The sequence below is a fragment of the Gymnodraco acuticeps genome, unplaced genomic scaffold (genome assembly GCF_902827175.1).
Source record: "Gymnodraco acuticeps unplaced genomic scaffold, fGymAcu1.1, whole genome shotgun sequence".
NCBI lineage: Eukaryota > Metazoa > Chordata > Actinopteri > Perciformes > Bathydraconidae > Gymnodraco > Gymnodraco acuticeps.
In genome coordinates, this window is record NW_022990966.1 from 2,690,884 (window position 1) to 2,715,482 (window position 24,599).

General features: G+C 39.8%; 1 protein-coding gene across 4 annotated transcripts in view; it reads right to left on the reverse strand.

The window, feature by feature from the left end:
* Nucleotides 1–24,599, reverse strand: part of slc4a11 (solute carrier family 4 member 11) — a 158,926-nt gene that overhangs the window by 54,433 nt on the left and 79,894 nt on the right. For 3 of the 4 annotated variants that reach the window (XM_034235388.1, XM_034235384.1, XM_034235385.1), the window contains exons 2-3: nucleotides 14,058–14,111; nucleotides 5,231–5,350 (exon numbers count right to left, since the gene is read on the reverse strand). In XM_034235388.1, the coding sequence (XP_034091279.1) occupies nucleotides 5,231–5,350; nucleotides 14,058–14,111 (174 nt within the window). The remainder of the gene's footprint in view (nucleotides 1–5,230; nucleotides 5,351–14,057; nucleotides 14,112–24,599) is intronic. The other variant, XM_034235387.1, reaches the window with a different exon arrangement.

The following is a 24,599-nucleotide window of genomic DNA, read 5'->3' on the forward strand; positions in this document are numbered from 1 at the left end:
CAGGATGTCATAATATCAATAAACCAGCCACAAGTGTACATTTCGGAGTCGGCAGGAAAAAGACCGGGGCTTTGATTCCAACGCCAAACACCTTGCCTTTGTGCAACCCTGCAGGCGGTGGAGTGTAGAGCCCCTACCTCTGAGACGAGGCTGTGGCAGGGGGCACGTGTCGGGTGCAGTGGATTTGGTTCTTCAAAGCCTCACAATCAGAAAGCACGGCTGGGCTGATCCGCTTCCAGAGGGGAGAGCGAGCCGCGGCTCTAATTGAAGTCAGGCTGCAGCCGTGAGGAGATATTCATATATTCATATAAGATTACCTCGTCCCCAATGATCACCTCCTTCTAATGGCCTCTGTACGTCTCAATATACTCTGTGGCTTAGAGTAATCCCGGATCCTTTCAGGGTTTAGGAATGAGGCAGAGGAAGTGTTAAAATGTGACACCAGTGTGTTTCCTTATTTGATTATATGGCACTGCAACTGTTGATTGTAGCCACAAGTGTTGTGTTATTTTCAGAGTAGAGTGTTGTTTTATTATTTAAGTCTTTAAGTGACTGACGATGGCTGAATTACATCTCTGTCCTTGGGTTAGCGCTGGGATGTGTTTAAAACAGTTTCAAATATGTGGTAGAATAATCCCAAATAATTGTGATGCTTTATTTATTTACTCTTTCTTTATGTCTGGGTGAAACGTGTTTTATGCAACCGTTACTCCCTTTACAATTCCATGCAACATGCAAACTGAAAACAACATTTACTTAATAAATAGTAAATACATATAAAATGTGCCCTAATGATCTGTATTTGCATTGAAATGCATACACTTACCAACAGAGCATTCAATATTGATTGTGCAAACTTTGGAATAATAATTGGTAGAAAAACATTGAATTCGATACCACAGGTTAACGTTTCCTATCCATCTTTTGGACACTGCTTTTGGTTATTTCATTTAATAAAGTCAGTATAAATCAGCAGGTATGCATCTAACAGATACGCCTTATACCAACCTTATTACATGGATTTTGGACTTCAACCAGAAGTGAATCAAATCAGCCTAAAAATATAGGTTTTTCTGTATGTATATGGTCTGCAGAGGCTAAAATCCCAAGGCTCCCTCCAGCGGGGCTGAATATGGTGACATAGCTTTTTATAACACGCTTCTATTCACACCCTTGAGATCAGAAACAGTTGTCTCCAAAAAGGCACGTTTCTGTTTCATTAACTGCAGATGATGTTACTTTAAATGAAGTAAACCTCTTAATGGTAAATGTTTTCAATGGACTTTTGGTTTTAGTTTCAAGATGTCTACACTACTATATATCTACGGTATAAAACAAACCCCACACAGTTATCAAGGTCAGGTATTGACCTTGGTCCAAGCCAAAATCCTCAAGTTCCCAGTGAGCGACGCCTGTCCTTCCTCACGACTTTTCCACTTGAGTTTTCAGCCAAATTGATTGAACTGAAATGGAACAGAGCCCAGCGCTGGCAGGAATATAACCATGAAATCAATGATATTTATGGAGAGCGTTTGACAGCTTTATGCTTTATTTATTCAAAGTTCTCTGAAGAGAGAATAAGGAATAAGATCATGTCAAAACCATTAACAAAAAACAAGAGACAACAAACAGAATCTCTGACAACATTCCCACTAAACTCTCCCATTAACCACACTACAACATCCGCTTGAATAACTGCTATCAATCACGCACGGTTTGATATCTGCCTAATGCCACTTACACCCCGATACTGAGCAGAATTTATATCTGACTCTCCGAGCTTCACACGTACTTCCTGCAGACACTTCTGTGTATGTGCGGAAAGAGAACGACCTACCAATAACCAAAAACGGAGAGAACACGGATAATAGAAAATTACAACATATATTAAATCTGAATCGATCTTCGTTTAGCGTATTAGCAAGCTAAAACGTGCATTAAACACAAACAACAGCTGGGACAAATGTTGATCGTTTTGAACTATTTGGAAGGAAACTAAAATATTGGAAGATTAAAGTTTTGACCGGATGTGAGTGATAGATTGGAAGTGCAACATATCCAATATAAAACCTATTGGCTCGTATAGGGAACAGCAACATCCTTAGGATACTTTGTCTAGAAACCGAAGATTTCTGTACAGGATTTAGTTTTGGATCCATCAGTAGATTTTTATTTATTTTGCCGGATAAGCGACATGTTTGACCTGCTGGTGGCGGGAATCAAGAAAAAGATGCTCAGCGAAGTCTGTAGGATTTCTCCTCTCAGCACCATGGATGCAGGATAGCATCCTGATGGTGTAAAAGAATAACAATAGTGACTTCTGTTGAAGGCGGGCTTGGCCAATCATGATTCATCTGCATAGATCTCACTACACGCCAGTTTGTTTAAGAATTAGAGGTACAAATTATAACTTAATAAACCCCCTTTTGCATGAATTTATTAAGGTTTAAAGTATTTACTTAAATGCATTGTGATCGTCCCCTACAACCAGCAGAGCATTTTACATTAAATAAAAAGCTAAATAAAATACATAGAAAACATTATAAATATGATTATGAAATGAGACAGATGAGCACACAAAAACAATTTACTTTGTGACATTAAACTCAAATGTTAAGGTCAAGACTGAACACTGTCCCAGAAACCAGGCATGAGACCAACGTGATAAAAGCATCCAAAGCACGACTACATTTGTCATGAAGGAAGACACAGTTCGGATACATAGGGAAAGAAAATAGATTCATTATAAACAGACAGATGTTTTTCAAATTAGTTAGGAGCTGCTCTAATCTCTAAGCTATTTACTTTCCACACCACTGCTTATTTAGCCAGAGAGGATGTGATTAAAAGTCCTATATTGATTCGATACGGTGGACATATTCCACAGAGGTTTGCGGATGTTGAATTATAAATAACATTACAATTTGTGACATCAATTAAAAGCAGCAACAAGCATGCAAACAGTTAAGGACTCTGGGGCCTAATGTATGTGACAACTAGACTTAGGAGAAGAAATCTAAAGAAAATACATAATCAACATTCAGCTGTGCTGTGAAGCACTGGTGGTGTGTCAAACATTATGAACCTGTGGCTGAGAAAACTGCCTAGTGACAACAGTAAGAATTCAACATTTTACATGTATTTAGAGGAGGGGTTTTATGGTATAAACGCTACAAAATGAGGTTAAAGTGTTTTTAAAGTGTAAATGCCATGGGCTGCAATTAAGGGTGAGTGACATGGTCATTATACAGCATGAGATATTAAAATATATTGCGGTCCTGGCTTCATTTATTTAAGTGTATAATGTTATTTCAGGCAGTGTTGTTGCATCAATGTAAGGAAGCTTTTTGTTTTGTGTTTACTGAATGTTTGAACTGTACCTAAAACCTTCAAGCATGTCAAATCATATCCAAGTGTTCATGGATTCTCGCACACAACGAGCCATATTCAACATCCTAGGATTAAAACACAGAATTACAATGTGTTGGAGCGCTAGCCAATGGAAGCAAGAGTGTTACATATTGTTATCACTTTGAACTTTCGGATTTTAGCCTTTGCAGACCATTAAAATGCACAAAAACCTACAGGAAAGGGAAAAACCTAAAAAGCATAAAAGGGCCTCTTTAACATTTATAGTAATACGTATTGTCAGTATAATCTGTTCTGCTCAGTCAGTTTACACTCAAGTATTTTGCACTCTTATTTTACACCTGACATTAATAGCGCCTGTCCAACTTGAAAGAGATGTTCACGGTTGTATTTTTTCCTCTAACTTGTTCCCAGCGTGAACCACTGACGCCCTCTTGTCAGACGCCTTAAGTGTTACTATGTATGGAGAATGAGCCCGAGTGACATGGTCAGCTGTCACATTCAAAAGGAAACGGGCATCTCTCTCTCTTTCCTTCTCTGCCCGCGGTGCACCTTTGACTGTTGCCTCGACAACGGTAACCTGTTGACTAGCGCGTTTTTGACGATGGGTTCAAAGTCACCCTCACCTGCAGCTGATGAGCTGTCCGTCAAGTCAACACCTGCCACCGGGCTCTGGTATGGACTCCACACAGAAAATAGTTTCAAGATGAGTTTTTTGTTGAGCATGTCTCTTTTGCTGTCTTCCTCAATGATGCCTTGGAGATGCGTCATGAATGCAGACACACTGCCCTTGAAGAATGTGCCTCATGTTATGATATAAAACATCTCCTGGCTGAAGTGCAAGGAGTAGAAAAAACGTGAACGGGTGATATTGATTACTCGGTTGAACCGCGGAGGAGATTATTGTCTGGAAGAGAAGAAATCAGAGAGGCAGCTAGCCCAATCTGAAGCTCCAGGTTCTTAATCATTAAGTAACACAAATAATGTAAGATCCCAATGACATTACAATTGTGTTTTTTTTAATGCATATATAAGGATTGTAATATTTTGAAAAACCTAACGACATCCTCTAATATACGTACGGTGGCTGACAGGTGCAAACAAGCTACAACGGCACAAAACATTTCCATTAGGAGAAACACGCTGCAGCCTAATTTAAAAACTGAAATGTGCCAAAAGACATGCATCTTCCCCAACTTGAAAAAACACGTGCAGGGTTTACTAAAAGCGCTGCATAAATGAAATGCTACAGTACAACATGCTGCAAGAAACACAAAACACACCAGAAACGGGGACATTAAAAGTGCTTGTTGACGTTCAGGGATTATAAAAGTTGGCACAGGTTAACTACGTTAGTTAGATGGATCTGCAATAATATTGGAAGGAATCATCGCTCCAGTCCCTAAAAGGTGCATCACTTTTTAATCTTCTCGCAACTACAGGGGGTTTCTCCTAATGGAAATGTTTTGGGCTGTTGTTGCATGTTTGAGCCCGTCAGCCACCGTACATATCCCCATTTCACTCTCTATCTCTAAAAAACTAAAACATTTTCACATATGAAAACAGATATGCTTAAATCTATTCTATTCGAAATGATCTGATTCAATACTATATTACTTATCAACCCAAAGTATCCAAAATGAACATTAGAATGACCTAACATTATTTGTTTGTAAGAAATAAAAAAAGGAAAATATAAGAGTTTTTTTTTAAGACTAAAGGATTTCTACTTTTACTTAAGTAAAGAATCAAATGACTTATTCCACCTTTTCTATATTACAATCACCTCTATTATAGCACCTCTATAGTGAATTTCGATTTGACTTTTTGGCCAAACCCTGCTCTCCCTCTCTGCACTGACCTGGCCCGGGGCTGAGCTGGTTGTCGTAGAGGTGAATGTCGTCTCCGCAGGTGATTGGCGAGTCCTGGCCCTCCTCCTGCTGGCCCTCGCTGCCCTCCTCCGGCTCCACCTCCCGCTGCTCTGGGGACACAACAGCACCGAACCCTCTTTCATTATTATCATCTTCAGACAGTGCCCTGAACTAAGAACATAACATTCACCTGTTTGTAACTTACAAATTATGTATCACTTCTATTCCGTTCTATTTGATTGTATTTACTTGCACTATTTAATCTATTTTATTGTATTGTACTGTTGGAGGAGCCTGGGACCTAAGATTTTCATCGATATAACTACACTGTAGCTATGCACGAATGACACTAAAAGCCTTGGATCTTGAATCTGTAAGCCCTGATATTCCTGCGCCACCAGTCTGCTCAACTATTAGGGCAAAAGAACATATAACATAATAACCATCTATCAACATGAATATGCTAAGAGCCAAGTGTTTTGTTGGCAGAATACGAGGATAAATCATTTTACTAGAAGAGGTTCTATAGTTTGTATTTTTGCTTTTTAACCAGTTTTATACTGTGTAATTATCGACAGCAGGGGTGCCCAATACGTTGATCGCAAAGGTGGTGGTTTTAAAAAAAATAAATAAAAGTTAGCCTATCATCCATCCTTACTATGGCATTGTCCACTTGATTGACGCACAGGTAAGCCAGTCTCAGTTGCCAGTCTCTGTTGTATTGTGCCATACGGGTTCATGCCGTTATGAGGGGGCCTCACCTCCTCATCTGAAGTGCAAATGCAGCGCACTATTATGCGCTTATGCGGCGCAATTAGTGTAAGCGTGCCACAGTTTATCCGCCGTTTATTCCACTAGCACCCCCCCGCCGCGCTCTCGACACAGATCGGGCAGGGGCGGCCCTGTAGGTAGATCTTTTGGGCTTGGTCATTTTAAAAGTAGCTCTCAAGCTAAAAAAGTGTGGGCACCCCTGATCTACAGTATTAGCGTATGTGTACAATGTTGTCTTTGCCTTGTTCTACAGCTGCAGCAATTAGTTGATGGATCAATTAGTTGATCAACAGAACATTAATTGCCATCCATCTCAATAATTGATTAATTTTAAAGACCTTTTTAATGCAAAAGTGGCAGAAAATGTTGTTATCAGCTTCTCAGATTCCCTGCTTTTCTTTTTTTTCTCCTATTATATAAAACTGAATATATTTCAGTAATGGACATTACAAGATGTCTCCTTGGAAACAGGGATGGACATGTTTCACTATTTGCTGAAATTTCAATAGACCGAAAGGCAGATTTAACAGTAATGAAAATAATTGCAGCCCTACTCTGTTGTGCATATGCATTTTATTATACACATATTTTATTTGTTTACATCTGGAAAAGGCCTTTTAAAATACATATCGGGTCCTGATGTCACTATAATCAGCAGCTGAAATGTCTATTCTTATTTATTAATAAATATAACGCAGTGCTGGGGGTAAGCAGAGGATCTCTAAGCCTAAAAAATAAATAAATTATCAAAGAAATGCTATTAGTTTTTGGTTGTTCTGATGTGAAGACAGGTCTTTCATGAATAAGCAGGTAGACATGTTTTTCTGAATCGTTGGACAGGGTTTTGTTTGGTAGAAAGCATCACAGCCCGGAGTCTGTTTGTATGACTCATCCCATTTTCTCTGACACAGCAGCCACTTAAATCCAGAGCTACAGTAACTAGCCAGCTCCCAAATATCATCCTGCGATGGTCTTGATGCGACGAGAACTATCCCCGTGCTCTTTATCTGCTGACCTTATCTGTCGGGAGGCCTTCATTTCAGTTCATTCAGTTTGTCTTGCATCGGGATCATCCCTCAGCACTTGACATTATTTGAACCTCGCTGTGTCGTCGCCTCGCTGCGTCCCTCCGTGCCTCAGACTCACCGGCTGGGCTCTGACTTTCAAATCACCTTGGGAGGGAAGAGCGGCCGCCAAGCACCAGCAGCAAAAACCTTTTACCTCAAAATACACCGGTATAAATGTTGTATTTTAATATTGACTTATTAGTCTGAGTGCCAGCCCATAGAGTCCTATTATGAACCCGGAAATGTTGAGTACCCCAAAGTTTTATGTTAGGAATGTATAGTAAGGGTCCCCAGCACATAGACACTGCCGGATGCTCACTTGTATATGTTGGGCAACTTGCACTTTTAGCATAATATGCATTCATTTGCATTAATTAGCCTGTGCAGACAATAGTACAAAAAATGGCTTGGACGATTTGGAACATTTTGGAGTGGTTTTGGAGGTTATTGAAATAATTTCGGACATTTGCAGTATCAAAAATGGCAGTTTTAATCAGCAAGAGGCCCTTTTTGTGCTCTGAATGGGATTATTTTGAAGTAATTTGGGTCGATTTGAATGTTTTAGGTGACTCAAAACTGCAATTTTTTATTCCTAAAATGTCCGAAATTGATTCAACATCCTCAATATATCTCAAAAACCACTAAGTGCAGCTTTACCAGATATTTACTTGATTAGCCAATCATCTGCAGATAAACTAATATATCATTTAAATAGGTGTTGAATGGAGATTACCATTATATCAAAACAGAGCAAAGAAGAAAATATTTACATTTGAGAAGCTGGAGGCAATGATTAATTGTTTAAAATGTGTTTGTATTCATTAATATTGTTTAAACACAACTAGTTTTAAAGGTTTTAAACATGGATGGACTAACACCAGCTGTATGACATAAATATTAGTGCGCTTTGATGAGTAAACAAATCTTCTCGAGACATTTACAAGATGCTTTTGAACTGTATGAAACTTTGCAGGATTAAAAATGATGATGTCAGCTAAATGACAGTGTTCCCCTCAGAGCTTTTAAGTGGCGACGGGCCACCACGCCTGAATTAAACACCACCTCCGCTCATAAGAAATTAATACACATTCATAAAGTAAGACATCCCGCTCCAGGGAAAAAGGCTGATTTACTATTTGAAGTGGCAAATTCCACATATTGAATAAGTGTGGCTATTGTTCTTTATTTATTAAGTAAGTAGATCACAAGATAAATTGCGTCTGGATTTAAGTGGCTTACAACCTCTGCTGAACATTTTCCCCGGGGATTCCTTGAACAAAGTCTGAAAAATGCACAAATTCACCTTAAAAACAACCAGTCGAGTTACTCTAAGGTGTATTATGAGGGAGCATTGAAGTTAAAGAAAACTCAATAAAAATGTCTTGATGTATTGCTTAAAGGGGCTATTATGCTCATTTTCAGCTCCATATTTGTATGTTGTGTCTCTGCTGGGACATGTCTCCATGCTTTAATGTTCAAAAAGCTCTTTATTTTTCTGCCTGTGCTGCAGCACCTCGTTCCACCCTCTGTCTGAAACCAGAGCCCAGTCTGCTCTGATTGGTTGGCTGGACGGCTCTGTTTTGATTGGTTAACCGCTTATAGATGTCCCGCCCCTTAGCCTACACGTACAATGTGTTGGAGCGCTGAACAGTAGAAGCCTTAGTGTTACAATGTGATGAAAAATAATAATAGAGCCCCTTTAACATCAGACAGGCAAATGCATATCTCAAAACTATCTCCAAAGCAATTTGTCTGATAATATATTTTTTTAATGGACCTAAGCCTAAATATTCCTATTCTTCACAAGCTTTTTGCTTTTTCCTCCTCTGTATTTAGGCCACAAAGAGAATAATTTAACCCAAATTGAGCATCCGTAATCACATTAATAGTTGATATGACTCAGAAACACATCAAATATTAACGCACTGATAAAGAACATAATGACACAGAAGGCACTGGTATAATAGCATCACTACTCCAGTGCAAGAAATACAACAAATATTATATTTCATGTCACCCTGCTCACAACCTTTGATCTCCGAGTGCATTCGGCTTCCCGTCCCACCCCCACTAATGAGAAGAGACAATGGTGGATAATGCTTACTCGCCTACGATAATGTAATCGCATGTATACCCTGATACAAGGTTGCCTAATAAAGACAGTTATGTTGGGCTGCAGCAGGGGGCCTTGTGTTATTCTGCCGACTGAATTGGTGTGTTGCAGGTCGGGAATAATTAGCTGGGGGAGACGGGGAGCTCCGACGCACGCCAATTCTGTCTTGCCTGCTTGTGCTGCACATACTAATTGGGTACCTCTCCTTGGCTTGAAGGTAATGAAACCGCCGTTATCATTACAGCGGAGCAAAGTTCATTATTTATATCCAAATGCAGTGGAGTGTGAGTCTGTGCAGCAACACTAATCTTAAATCACATCTTTCATTATGGATATATTCTACAGCAGACATTATAGTGCAGTGCAGTGAGTCCGCGTGGGAAGTTAGCATCGTAGCATCATCCCTCCAAAAAAACCCATGGGATTTTTTCGACTGTGGAGTATTGAAGAAAATAAGCTCTGTGGCTAAGTAACGCTTATGCTACTTACATGTTTTGTTCAGCAGGACAATCCCAGAATACTATCATCATATTTATAATTTTTGAAGCGTAAATGCAATCACCAGAAGTATAAAGCTAACGTAAGGCTACAAACAAATTACGTCAAGGTTGCATGACTTTATGACACCGCCGCCAGCTAAAGGCGGCTAATATTTGGCATTTAGTCATCTCATTACTCAGTTGTTAGCAACCGCTTTGTAAAGACACCTAAAAGCAGAAGTTCATGAGTTGGGTTTTTACTGACATATTTGATGTCGCAGAAGAAAACGTGATAACTCATTAACTAGTGTTAACCACAGACCATATGTTTGGCATCTAACCAAAACACGTTCAAAAAAACATTGGCTTCAAGACAAGAGGCGCTTTTACACCAAGAACTTTGCCGTACTTAGTTCATCGGAACTAAAGAGCAGATCGCGTTCACACCGGAATAAGTCCCTGAGGGAGGATTAGGCAAATGAATCTTAATCTTCTTCTTCTTCTTCTTCACTGGCAGGCCGCAAACAACTTCACGGCGTATACTACCATAGATATATATAAACCGAGCCATCTAGTGTTTATATATACAGTCTATGATATAAACACTAGATGGCTCATGGGAGATTCTCCAGCGTAGCTCACCGGCCGCCATCTTGCTACAGTCAACAGCTACTCTGGTACGCGCTATGGTAGCTGTTGAAAGGTGAGTGATCTGCACAAAAATACTCTTAAATCGCTGAAATCTTGACTGATTTACAAACGGTTTGGTTTATTATAAACGTTATTAGCATGGCTATGATACAGGATGCTTGGACATGTTGACATTTCAGCTTTTCTTTGTGTATGACGTGGTTGTATTTATTAGCTGGCTAATAACAAGAGGCTGTGAGTGAGACCTAGTATTACAAAGTTGACCCAGCAACTTTACACCAGTGGGAGAGGCAGAACTGCTCTTTCTTTTCAACATAATTTAAGTTACACATGATTTCTTCCAAGTGGTTTGGCTTGTTAAGGCAAGGCAAGTTTATTTATATAGCACCTTTCAGCACCAGGCAATTCAAGGTGCTTTGTTAAAAACATCTTACATTTTAGATACATTATGATACAGGAAATTGCTGGCTTTGTGTTTACAGAAGTACCTGACTATGCCTGACTTTTGTGCAGCCTACGGCTGCTCTACTCGCCGCAGTCTGCAAACAAGAACCCGTGGAATCACCTTTCACGTGTAAGATATGACAATATTATGACTATAATTAGGATAATCGTTAATTACTTAGTGGAAATATGTACATTACAAGTCCTGCTACACAGGATCAGTGGGGCTATGTGAGATAATAGTATTGCAAGATTGATGTTGACCCAGCCTCTTTAGAATATGTTGCTACCATTTCTTTACACAATTATGTAATGTTTCTTTTGGACACCTTTTTTATAACTCTTAGTGTGGTTGTCTTATTCTTAAAGTATACATACATACATACAATTACCCCAAAAATATGATAATTTCGGTGTGTATATATACATATATATATATATATGTATATATTAGGGCTGTCAAACGATTACAATTTTTAATCAGATTAATCACAGCTTAAAAATTAATTAATCATGATTAATCACCATTCGAACTATGTCCAAAATATGCCATTTATTTATGTATATTGTTGTGGGAATGGAAAGATAAATGAAAGAAGGCGGATATATCCATTTAACATACAGTATCTATGTTTATTATAAAAAAATTCTGCGTGTCAAAATGAAAGACAACCCACACACCTATCAATCATCAAACCGTGGGGTCTTAATTCATTACGTGTTGATTTCTATCAACGGGGGAGTACTTCAGGAAAGTCGACAGAGGGGGGGGGGGGCGGCTAGTGGAGTGACCACAGAGTGTGAACGATCAGCTGTTTTAGCGCAGTTTTCCAGTGAAGGGGGGGGGAGTCTCCCTCCGCAGCCGGTTGGCGTAGTTTTGGCACAATTCCGTTGTACAGACCGACGTTAACAGCAGCCCTGTCTGTGCACACGGAGACCGACTCTGTCGTCCGGTGATCTAACCGCCTTCTGGAAAAGCTTCACAAGTACGTCGGTACGCAAATGCGCTTTGTGACACAAGTGACGGTACGCATTTAAGATTACACACATAACCTGCGTACCAGTTATGTGCACCCCTGTACTACAGCAAAAGTATTCTCCGTCGGGACTTCCTGCAACAACACCACGCCGTTATCAAAGATGTTCTATTGAGAAGACGATCACTACGTGACAAAAGTTTTCAAAACCGTGGCTACTGAAATCAATCTTACTAACTGCTGTCTGTGCAATTTACTCCGCGCGAGTTGGCAGACTTTATTTTGCCCACTTTAACATCATTTGTCATGGTGGGGCTAAGCCATTTCTTGGTATGGGTGTAGCCCATGGTGTAGCCTACCCCAACCATACCCTGGCGCTGCCACTGGTGGCACGTATGGGGCGGGCCATTCTGCACATGCGTTAAATGCGTTAAATATTTTAACGCAATTAATTCAAAAAATTAATTACCGCCGTTAACGCGATAATTTTGACAGCACTAGTAGTATATATATATATTAGGGCCGGGACTTTAACGCGTTAATTAAGATTAATTAATTACACAAAAATTAACGCGTTAAAAAAATTAACGCATTTTAATCGCACTTATTTTTGCACCGCGGAACGTTTCTCACTGGATGAGTTTCAGGCGTACCGATTATACTGGAGCACCAACTAACGTTCATGACTTCAGATAACAACAAACCACAGTGAACAACAGTGGGATATGTTGTTTTAAAAAACGGACGGATGGAAGCGTCGATAAGAGCACGGTTGTGTGCAAATTATGCAAAAAGGAATTCGCATATCACCGCAGCACATCAAGCCTCAAGTATCACCTCAATGCAAAACATATAGCAGCTAGCGTGGACGTTAGCCTCTTTTATCGCGTTCACACCAAAAAGAGCCGGTACTAAAATTAGTTCATGAGAACCTTTTTACCCCCACGAAAGTCCCTGCTAGAGAGCAGAGAGCTGCTAGAGAGCAGGGACTTTCGTACGGCTCTCTTGTGAGAAAAGAGCTATATTTCTGATTGGCTGGGCGGATTGCAAACCACGCCACGTAAAACTCGCAAAAAGTTTTGTGAAGCCGCCATTTTATTATCCTCGCATTAGCATTATTAGCATTAGCCCAGCGCAGAAACGCAGAGAGACTAACTTATGGCAACACAAAATAAAACATGGGAGCGGTGGAGATGAGGAGGTGTCGGCGTTCTGGCGATTTACTCGGAAGGCTTCAGTAGAAGCTGCTGGGACTCCCAGCAGCTTCTACTGAAGCCAGTCCCTAACTCCGGGGACTTCCGGCCGGGGACTTTGGGCGGCAGTATACGCCGTGAAGTGGTTTGCGGCCTGCCAGTAAACCCAAAGCAGAAGAAGAAGAAGTGACGTCAGCGGCTTCATTTGCCTAATCCTCCCCCAGGTTCAAAGAGTTCTCATGAACTAAGTTCTCATGAATCTTTGTGGGAAAAGTACTGCGGTGTGAATGCGCCTAATGGTATACTAAAATCCATGTGAAAAAAATTGCTTCTCACTGTTCTTAGGTCAAATATTTATATGTGATTAAAAATGCGATTAATTTCGATGAATTAATTACAAAGCCTCTAATTAATTAGATTAATTTTTTTAATCGAGTCCCGGCCCTAATATATATATACATATATATCTATGTATACTGCCACACGAAGTCCCCGGCCGGAAGTCCCCGGCGTTGGCCTTCCGAGTAAATCGCCAGAAGCGCCTACACCTCCTCATCACTCCACTGCTCGCATGTTTTTTTTTGTGTTGCCATAAGTTAGTCTCTCTGCGTTGGTGCGCGGGGCTAATGCTAATAATGCTAATGCCAGCAAATACAATGGTGGCTTCACAAAACTTTTCAGAGTTTTACGGGGCGTGGTTTGCAATCTGCCCAGCCAATCAGAAATGGGAACCTTTTACTCCCAGGAAAGTACCTACTCTCTAGCAGGGACTAAAAAGGGGGTGAAAAGGTTCGCAAAAGCAAAGTTGTAGTTGCAGAATTTTTGGTGTGAACGCAAAATCCCAGGAACTATCGGAACTATTCCTGGGAAAAGTACTCCGGTGTGAAAGCGCCTAAGGGCACGAGACGTGCTAAGATGCTAACTCTTTTCCTGGTTTAGGACTCATTCCTACACCACTTTATTGGCAGCAAATACATGCGAATAATAATAGGATCGCACTTTTATTCTCTCACTCATGGATCCCTTATTATTGGCTGCTTTGTTTTCCAATGTGGAAATGTGTTTTAAATTCAATTGTACGTTACATTGATGCAGTATGTTCTGGTGTTGGCTCAGACTCACCCATTTCCTGAAAGAAGTATCCATTCTTGGACATCCCAGAGGGAGGTGCCTCTGCTGGAGAGAGCAAAACAGAGAAGACAGTAATCACTGAGGTGAACAGTAACAGGCCCTACAGGAAGCAAGTCTTCATTTCTAAAATCAGAAACATATTATTTGTTATTGTTTTAAACAGTAATTGACGGTATGAGAGTTGGTTTAAAAATATGAGCCATTATCAGACGTATTTAGTCATTTATAATGGATGTTAAAGGGAAAAAGACTTGCAATTAAATGTAATGCATAACATACACCCTCAAAGCAATTTACACAAATTGCATTCAATCATTCACTTACTCCCCGCAGTGAGATGAATAAAGGATTTCTTAGTATCTGTCACCTATTGGCCATTAGGAGACATTTTAATATTTACTTACACTGCTAAAGGTTTTCATGTCTGAAATATTCGTGGGACTGATAAACGTTTTGTTTTGTGAGTCCTTGAAATGAAACGCCAAAGACACATCTTTTGAAATTAATCTCTAGGAGACACATTTTAAATCCTCTATGATAAAGGTTTGGTCCGATTAAAGTACAAAAAGATCTTAGTTAAGACAAACAAAATAATGAATAGTTAAGTCAACAAAAGGCCAGAATATTTGAAAAGAAACAACTACTTCAAAACGGAACTTGATTACACATTTTGTGCAGATCATGGTCATGAACTGCGAACAGGAATCAAAGGCTTTCCTTATCTGAGTCGTATATGTTGCCGTCCATAAACCCCGACCCGCTCCTCTGCCAACTTTGCGACTATAAAAGGTTTTTACACAGTTCTTCCTCCCTGACAGTTAGGAGTAAAGATTTCTAAGGCTGCTTGAGGTCTTACGGGACGGGTGGCGCAGTGGTCTGTGCATCTGATCATCAGATCAAGGGGGTGCTGGGGGAACTCCAGTTCGAAACCCGCTCCTGCCGCCACTGCGTCAGGCCGTTGTGTCCTTGGGCAAGACACTTCACCCGGATTTGCTCCTGTGGGTAATGTCCACAGTACATGTATAATATCAATGTGTACTTGTAAAAGCGCCTCGATGACTTTGAGGCGTGAAGATGGACGGTGTGGCGCAGTGCGCTGTGCAATGATCATCAGATCAAGGGGTGAAACCCGCCGCTGCTGCGTCTGTAAAGCCGTTGTGTCCTTGGGCAAGACACTTCACCTGAACTTGCTCCTGTGGGTATTGTCCACAGTGACCATTTATGACCATGTATTTGTAAAGCGCTTTGAGCATCTGGCGCTAGATGCTATAAAAGCGCTATAAAAATGTAAGGAATTATTATTATTCGTTGCTTAAACATACTTTGTTCTCTGGCGTTGTCTGATCCTTTACAGTCTCCTAAATCACATGCTTTTTGGTCTTATATATGTGACTACAGCAGACACAACATTTTTATCCGCGGCCTTCAAAACAAAGCAGCGTTTTTCCTCATTAAAATTCCACGGATGCCTCGGACATTTTATAAGAGCTGTGGTTTGGACCCAGCCATCTGTTGCATGTAAAGATAGCGATAAAGCATTTTGAATTACATGTTAAATCCTAAAAAGAGCCAAACCAAATGTTTTCAGCGCTAAATGATTGCGTCTAAGTCCAAACTAATACTAAGAGACTGATTCAGGATTGTTATACCTGTTGCTCTGAATGATTAGCACCTTTAAACAATGCTACATCTTCAGTGACCACCACAAAAATGGTGGAGCTGCCTGGCTTTACTCTGTCAGTCTGAGAATAATGGACAAAAAAGAGCGTATGAACAGTGAATAGTATATTGTGAAGTAAAACATTCTCCTAATGAGGCCTTAGCTGTCAAAGACACTGTAAGAGTGAGCACAACCCTGCCATTCAACCAGAAGGCTAAAATAAAAGAAATGTGCAGGCTTCACTCCTTACATGTTCATTAGGTAAGAACAAAATGTTCACAGTCTTTTCATCTACACAGGGTGTGACTCTGCTCTTGCATTCAGAGATGTTCCATTACTGAGTGGTTGCTTCCAGGCAGAGTGCAGAGCATTTTTATAAAATGGTGGATATCTCATTTTGGAATTAAAGTTAATCTGGTGGAGAGCTCCACTACAAACGCACACAGAGAGAGACGGGGAATTTAGAGTACGACGTTTCAGGGTGTTTGTCACGCGGCCCTGTGGATGCGTGCTGCATGCGGATGGCACAGAGGCAGATATGGAGAGGGGATACTTTGAAGGTTATTGAGACATGCTAAAGGAAATAGAGGGGGGGTGTTGTGCTACTAGACATCAGTCAGGCTTCTCTTTCACATTCAGCCTATGTGTCCATATTCATCGTTTAACCAAAGATCTATGTCTCGCCGGTTTTTAAAAGACAAGATATACTTTATTTTTAATTGTAAAGCACTTTGAATTGCCGTGTGCTGAAAGGTGCTGTATACCTTTGTACTGTTTTTATTACAGCAGCATGTTCAAATAATTGCACATCATTTGAAAAATAAAAAGAGTAGAAATTAAACAAACATTTCAAATTAGAAAATAAAACGGAACTAAAAAGTCAAAAATATACTATTTGACCGTGACGGATACAAATCTGTACACTGACAAATAAACACTATGAAGGGTGAAATTACAGCCAGACACAATTCACACAAGTGTGCAAGGAATGGCACATTAAAAGAGAGTTATCAATTGGCTTTGTTTACAGAAACAACCTGTTTATTTCTCTGTGAAATGCCAGGGGTTTCCTGCAGTGTTTATCTCCGATGTTGCTCTGTGCCTCGCTAACAGAGGTGGTAAATCACACACACACACACACACACACACACACACACACACACACACACACACACACACACACACACACACACACACACACACACACACACACACACACACACACACACACACACACACACACACACACACACACACACACACACACACACACACACACACACACACACACACACACACACACACACACACACACAATGTGAAACATCAAGATATTTCTCAAAGGATTCTTTGATGTGACGAGCGTACAAATACAGGATGCAATTTTAATTATAGAAATGTTCCTTTACCCTGAGGGAAAAAAAAAACTTAAGAGTAAAATAACTGGGGATGTATCTATCCCCATAACAATTAGCTTGTTTAATCTACACAGGTAATCATGTAGCTGCAGTAAAATATATTGCCTTTTTTTGTCTGTCACTTGTGGATTTATCAATTTCTTTTTCAAATCTTCCCGGAGGAAATGGCTTCAAACTATTTCAAACGAATCATTTGAAAGTTTTGTGTTTATGTGGTTTCTTGCTGAGAGTTTGGTGAGAAGATCAATTCCAATCACTTGTCTGCTCTGTAAATATGAAGATACCACAAGGTGCCAGTTAGCTTAGCACAAATGCTAAAAACGAAAACTTGGCTCTGGCGTGGACCACGAAGCATCAATAATGCCCTTCAATCTAATACACGTTTGGCTTTAAAGGGGGCTGAGCAGTAATGATAAAACATTAGAAGTAACAGACAGGGACGTAACCCCTGTAAAACTTGAATTTACACTTCATTTTCTGTGCATTTGTTGTTGTTTTCCAACAATATCATTTTGTTATATCCAACGACAGGATAACAAAAAAAATGTTAGTCAGTGAATTTAGTTTGTTAGTTGTAGTTTTAGACATTTGGTCTCATCTAAATGTCCGGTGAAAAGAGAATTACAAAAAGTCCCCAAAACGTATGAACTCTGGCTTTAAAGGTGCCCTCTTATTTTCAGGGTCATTTATTGTATTGTGTGCCACTACTGTGACATGTGTTATGCTTTATTGTTCAAAAAGCGCATTTATACTAATAATACATGCAGTTTCACAGTATTCTTTAAAAGATACACATCCTGGAATGAGTTCGAATGGAAGACATCTTTTTATTAGCCCTGAGAAGCGACATTCAACTAATGCTAAAAGTATTTGAATGGTCATAAACCTGTGTGTGCCTTACATATTCTCACATTATTCATGTTAGCTGGTTATTCCCTATGTGAGGCTTGAGGATACCGCACATCCGTCATTCTTTTAACCATAAAGCATATACATTGACATTATTATTACTCCTTGGGAAGGAACATGCTTCCAGGTGGGATAACTGTATCGTATGGTTTTAAAAGAAATTCTAACAAGAAAAAAGGAAATTTTTCTTTAGTCGTACATCGTACTGCGCCGAAGAAAGATAGTCGAACTAAAGTCCCCAGTGTTTTCTTTCAACACGCACGCACGGGAACATTTGTCCCAAATCCACCTCTGCATTTATGTGTTTGATTGTGATGCCAGTCACATAAAATACACTTTCCTCCAGCATCCTGCACACCACACACAGGTGGACCTCATCCCTGTCATGCAGTCTGCTAACCTGCAGCTACTGCATTAAACATTTCTTTCAGAGCACAGTCACTCAGCTGGAATATGAGCGTGATCGATACACAACAATTTGTTGCCATGCATTATTATCAGTCCAAAATCCCAAAACGACCAATTAAAAAGGTTGAAATACGCTTTACATTTTTCGCATTGACCAGCAGCAACCACATAATTTACCTTTCTTCCTGAACAATGTTGTAAAACCATTTAATAATGATCAAAATAGTAACTGTATTGTCAATAAACTAATATTACTCCTGGGCAAACAGCTAAGGATTACAGGAGCAATATTACCTTTTTTACCGTGTTTAATAAAGGGGCCAATCAGGTTCATAGTCAGGTTCATATTTGTATGTAGTGTCTCTACTGTGACATGTCTCCATGCGTTAATGTTCAAAAAGCTCTTTATTGTTCTCATACTGCCTGTGCTGCAGCACCTCTTTTCACCCTCTGTCTGAAACCAGAGCCCAGTCTGCTCTGATTGGTTAGCTGGCCGGCTCTGTTGTGATTGATCAACAGCTTAGAGATGTCCCGCTCCTTAGCCTATCACGTAAAATGTGTTGGAGCGCTAGCCAATAGAAGCCCGAGTGTTACATAGTGATGTCACCATGCTAAAGATGTGAACGAAGGATTCAATTGAAGGCGTTTCAGGCAGGGCGGGGGCGTGGGAGAGGAACTTTAGATGTTCGTCTTTGTAGACCATTTACATGCACACAAACCTATATAACACACTAGGGAAAGTGAAAACCACAATAGGGCCTCTTTATGTGGTGGAAGTGAGACCTAAAACAAAGCACTGTCGAAAAAAGGACTGAATAAAAGTTACGTGAAATCGATAAAACATTATTTACAAAAAATGACTTTAGTCCTCTCATCATTGAACAAAACTAAATCATTCTCTCTCCTGGAGGAGTTCTTCTGTTGAACGTATGTATTTATCATGACAGCTTCCTGAGACTTAGAGCTGTGATGAGGAGCTTCATAAGGAATGCTCTGCTTGTATCGTAGTGCTGTAGCGACGCGTCGACGACTTCAAAATATCGTCGACGACATATTTCCGCGTCGACGTGTCGCTACACACACGTGGGTCACCCAAAGCAACAAGCAGTTCGCAATCGCACTTCAAACACAATGGAGACTGAAACGGCTACCACCTCCTCCTCACAGGATTGCGCACGAAGCCCCCAAACGAAAACATCTCGCCCTAGGTCTTCAAAAGCATGGGAATATTTTAAAGTTAGTCCAAAACGCAAAGATATTTATATCTCACTGAGACTGCTGCATAGCCTAGCAGAAGCAGCAGCTAGCTGTGGTGGCTACCATTAGCAGCTAGCATTTGCTCTCCGATTTTTACATAAAAATGGAATTATGGATTATAAATTCAATCATTTTTTTATACATAGACGTTAAAAACCTATGGATTAACCGATTCAGCCGCGTTTTTTTCTCATTGTAATGCCATTGAACACGTCTTTTGATCAGATTGACAGCTACGGTGGTGAGACGATCTCCCTAGAAGCTCTGTGAAGGTACGTGTTGTGATGACTGTATTTGCTTCCCCTGTCGCGAGTCCGGATCACTCAGTGATTATACTATATACCTACATAATCTGTGGAGTCTCAGTTTTAATCGGATATATTGTATGTGCAGCTACGATAAGTAATAAGGGTACTTTTATCTTGAGTTCTGTGCCAATGTCCGTTAGCATTTTTCGCTCAGGGGTCATTTAGATGCTTCTTATGAGACTTGTGTTTTTGTTTTGGTAAACATGGTTTGTATCGTCAGTTAGCTGAGATTATTTCCGTTAATCTGGTATAACACATTAATAGGTTCTTAATATTAAGACACAGTATCGTGAAAAAAAAAAGTTTTACATTACGTTTTTTTTACATTACGTTTTTTATGAATTGAACAACAGAAAAATAATCGTTAGATTAGTCGACTAATCGATCAAATAATTGCCCGATTAATCGTTTTCAAAATAATCGTTTCCCCCCAGCACTATTGTATCGAGCCGTTTGGCTCTCAGTGATGCAGAGAGAGGTCTAGAGGACTGCATGTTATCCATGTCCTGGCTTTTCTAGATCAATGACAATACAGCAGCAGACGCAGAGGATACTCAGAGGAAACAACGAGCTCCACTTTATAATCACATGTAGTTCTTAACTTAACACTTCAAGTGAAATATACATAAAGAAGTGTCGTCTCTTGAATAGAGTCACCTGGTATATCCTTTTACATTTTAGCAGACTATAAATTCCTAAATGAGATAGTTTTTTGGAGTTAAATGAGCTGCAGGTGAGACTGGACCGTTTGTTATGGTTGTGTCTTCGTCTGCTTTAATGAAGTGCACACACATGCAGACGATTGTTGGACAGGGCTGATTAAAGACCTTTACATACTTCATGCTCTGATGGGCTGAGGCTCATTAGCAGTCATGAGGGATAGTCTGTTGTGAAATCCGAAGCAGATTGAGACGATCAAAAGAGTCAGTGAGAACTAAACAGCTACAAGGACACCTGGGACGTGTGACTCTACACACCATGCATTCATTTTGACTTCCAAACTAAACCACTATTCAGAATACTTCAAAATGGATGTCTGCAACAGCAGTAAGTCAAAGGAAGCATGCAAATGTTATCTGCTGTGTGGAAAGGGAATATGCATTTATAAACTGCTTAACTGTTACATCCTTATCTCAGTGTTAAAGAGAGAGAAATGTGGCTTAGAAAATGAATACAAAATCCCCTAAAACTATATCCTTATCTTCATTTTAATATGTGTCATATGACATATACTGTAATGAACAAAAAATATATATTGAAAAAACTAAATCAATGAATGTTGCCATAAATGTGATTATTTCATATTTTGTGTGTGGTTACCACAGATGTAGGTCACACTTACACTATTTTAATTAACCATAGAAACTATATAAAATACTCAGATGGAAAACATTATCACTTCATACCTTTTCGTTTAACCGAGGAATGATATACTGAACAATCTGTGCTGTTGTATTTGCTGTAAAGTGTCTCTACTGTAGGCTATTTTTATTATGTGTACAGCACTTTGGCTCGACCAAAAATCGTTTATAAATGTGCTATATAAATAAAACTTGATTTGATATTCAGCAGATTAGGATAATAAGCATAAAGCTGTGTGTACAGTATGTGTGTACAGTATGTGTGTGTGGGGTGGCAGGAAGCTAGCTTTGCATAACACACATGTACCAATCAGTACCGACTGAGAAACAGAAGTCAGATCTGTGCAGAAGCCGCAAATACACCGAAACAGAGCCATGCAACAACATGCTGTCCAACGACAAGAAACCTATTGAGATTCAGTGTGGTCCCTTCTGCAGATTCACCGTCCCCTGATCTACTCCGCTGCACAATGCGTCACTTTGGAAACAGTTTTAGCGAACACAATGACAGTGTTTGCAGCGTCACACCAGATGTGATGCTTATTAGATGGATTGGTCAGCACATTGATCCAGGTCTTTGGCATCAAGTCCATTTCAATTTGACCAATTTATTGAAGATTTGTTTTGTATTGTTGGGTTTATCTTCCATTTGACTGTTCAATTACATTTCAATTATAAGAGAGAAACGGTAAGGTATTCCAAATGAAGAGAAATTGAGATATCTAGAGACTTAAACAAGGGGAAATCTTGATTATGAGCACTTTTACTTCATTCTCACAATAGTTCTTAATCGTGCTTTGCTTCCCAAAGCTAGGGGTAGATGTATAAATGATCATAATGCAGTCTACATATTGCACGTATTAACTGCCATTTGAAAAACGTCTAAAGTGCTGCAAACATCGCGGGAACTGCATCTTTTGTACATACAGTATGTTTCGAGATCAATTCTGTGACCTTCCTTTTCCACATAGGTAGAATCCTCTAAATAAATAAATAAACGTGCAGTAACTAAAACTCAGGTTGCCTCTTATCATTTACCAAAGCATGCAGATCATCTCAAAGCTACAACAAATGAAGCATACTGTATGTAAAGATGAAATTGCATATTTGATCTTGGTCTGCGTGTAATATTTATTTTTAGGTATTTCGCAAGCAGTTATTGGATCCTTGTTTATTTTATGATGAAATAAGTGCAACGGGTGGTAAACAGAAGTGAATGCTCTTACAGGAAGGGAAGAGTTCTGTTGTTAGATTGACAGTTCTTGATAAAAAAATAAATAAAAAAAGTAATAACCGGCTGCAGGAAGTCAGAACTGCTTAAAATAGTGTTGCATGCACGTCTCACCCCTTTCACTGATGTGAGTGTGTGTGTGTGTGTGTGTGTGTGTGTGTGTGTGTGTGTGTGTGTGTGTGTGTGTGTGTGTGTGTGTGTGTGTGTGTGTGTGTGTGTGTGTGTGTGTGTCTCATACTCAGAATCAACCCTTTTATCGTTGCTCAACATATACATGAGGGAAATATCTGTCAGCCTGCTGAGTTTAAATGTCACAAAGCACAGGCAGGGCAACATCTGCTCCGCTCATCACTTGAAGTAGTGACACTACATGTCGCATGACAAACTCTTTATTCCTGATACACTCAAACCTTCCTCTAATTGCATTAGTTTGAGGACTAGTGACACAACAAGTAAAATCATTTTTATAAAGAAAGATTGTTGCTTTGTTCTTTGATTTCTGTCTCGGCAAACACTGTGAAATCAAAAAAACCCTGTGGGCTACAAATCGGACATTCAGTCTGTGTTAAATAGCCTTTTTTGATTCTTGTGACCTTTAAAAAGAAAGAGAATCTGCAGGAAGCATGACTTCCCACAGCGCTTAAGTACGACAAATAATCAGTATGAGGTCAATTCAGGGACAGTGGTTTGGACACCGCAGCCAAAGACTGAGATGAAACCCTGTGTGTGTGTGTGTGTGTGTGTGTGTGTGTGTGTGTGTGTGTGTGTGTGTGTGTGTGTGTGTGTGTGTGTGTTCACATTTAATATGATTTAGCACCTCTGCTAGCGAGGCACAGAGCAACATCGGAGATAAACACTGAAGGAAACCCCTGGCATTTCACAGAGAAATAAACAGGTTGTTTCTGTAAACAAAGCCAATTGATAACTCTCTTTTTTAAGGACTCTAAAATGTGTCTACGCTCACTTTGACAAGAGATACAAAAAGTGTTATTGTCTGCAATCACAAGTGTCTTGTTGTTGCAATTTTGTGACAAAAGGCACAATTCCAGCGCAGTTTGTAGCAATTAAGAAGAAGATAAAGCAGCATAAATATATCTTTGGGTAAAAGTGCATTATTAGAGAGTGAAAATTGGATCAGGCTTGAATAATGGCTATCACCTCTAATCCTCTGTAAAAGCAGCAGGAGGTTAAACGTTTAGAAATGCGTAAGAATGACATATACATTATACAATTGTTAAATATAGCAAATAAGCTAAATTGAAGTTGAACCTACAGTTTAGAAAACACAAAAGAGTGCATTTGTGTGCAATATCTTTTTTAATTGGCATGTTTATGAAAAAGGACAAGGAAGCAAGCTTGAACCTACTGATGATAAATGATTTCCCATAAATTGGTAAAATGGCGTAGAGACAGAAGCACATAAAGTTGTGTATCTGTTTTGCTGGATGAAGATAAGATACATTTAAAAAGACAGGTCCCTACGCTGTTTGACCTTTGTGTAACGACACAGTGTGTTGCTTCAAGACTGCAGATGTCACACACCTAACATTCCCGCTGCTGTTTAATGGAATATGGTAATGAATCCACTAAAAGAGCGAATTTGTACAATCTACAAGCAGTCGTGGATGACTTAAGTGCTAAGACTCACTCGTTAGTGTACCAAGCAAAGACGTTGCCTTAATTGCATCAAGAAAAGCGTGTTTTGATGTGTATTTAAAAACTCCAACACAACAGGAAGTCAACTTATACGACCCTTGGTGTGTACATAAACCAGCCGGTTTGAAACTGAGCCAACCTCCCCGTGCAAGCTGATCTATTGCAGGGCAAAGCAGGTACATGCAAAACAGATGCCAGGACCCCCCAGGAGGGAAGAACCCTGGAATTTAAGGGAGAGGGGAGTCCAAAGTATAGAGGGAAAATAGATTAAAAGGCCCCCTGCTGGGTTTGTGGGGGAATCTACGAGGGCTCGGCCAGCACCGAG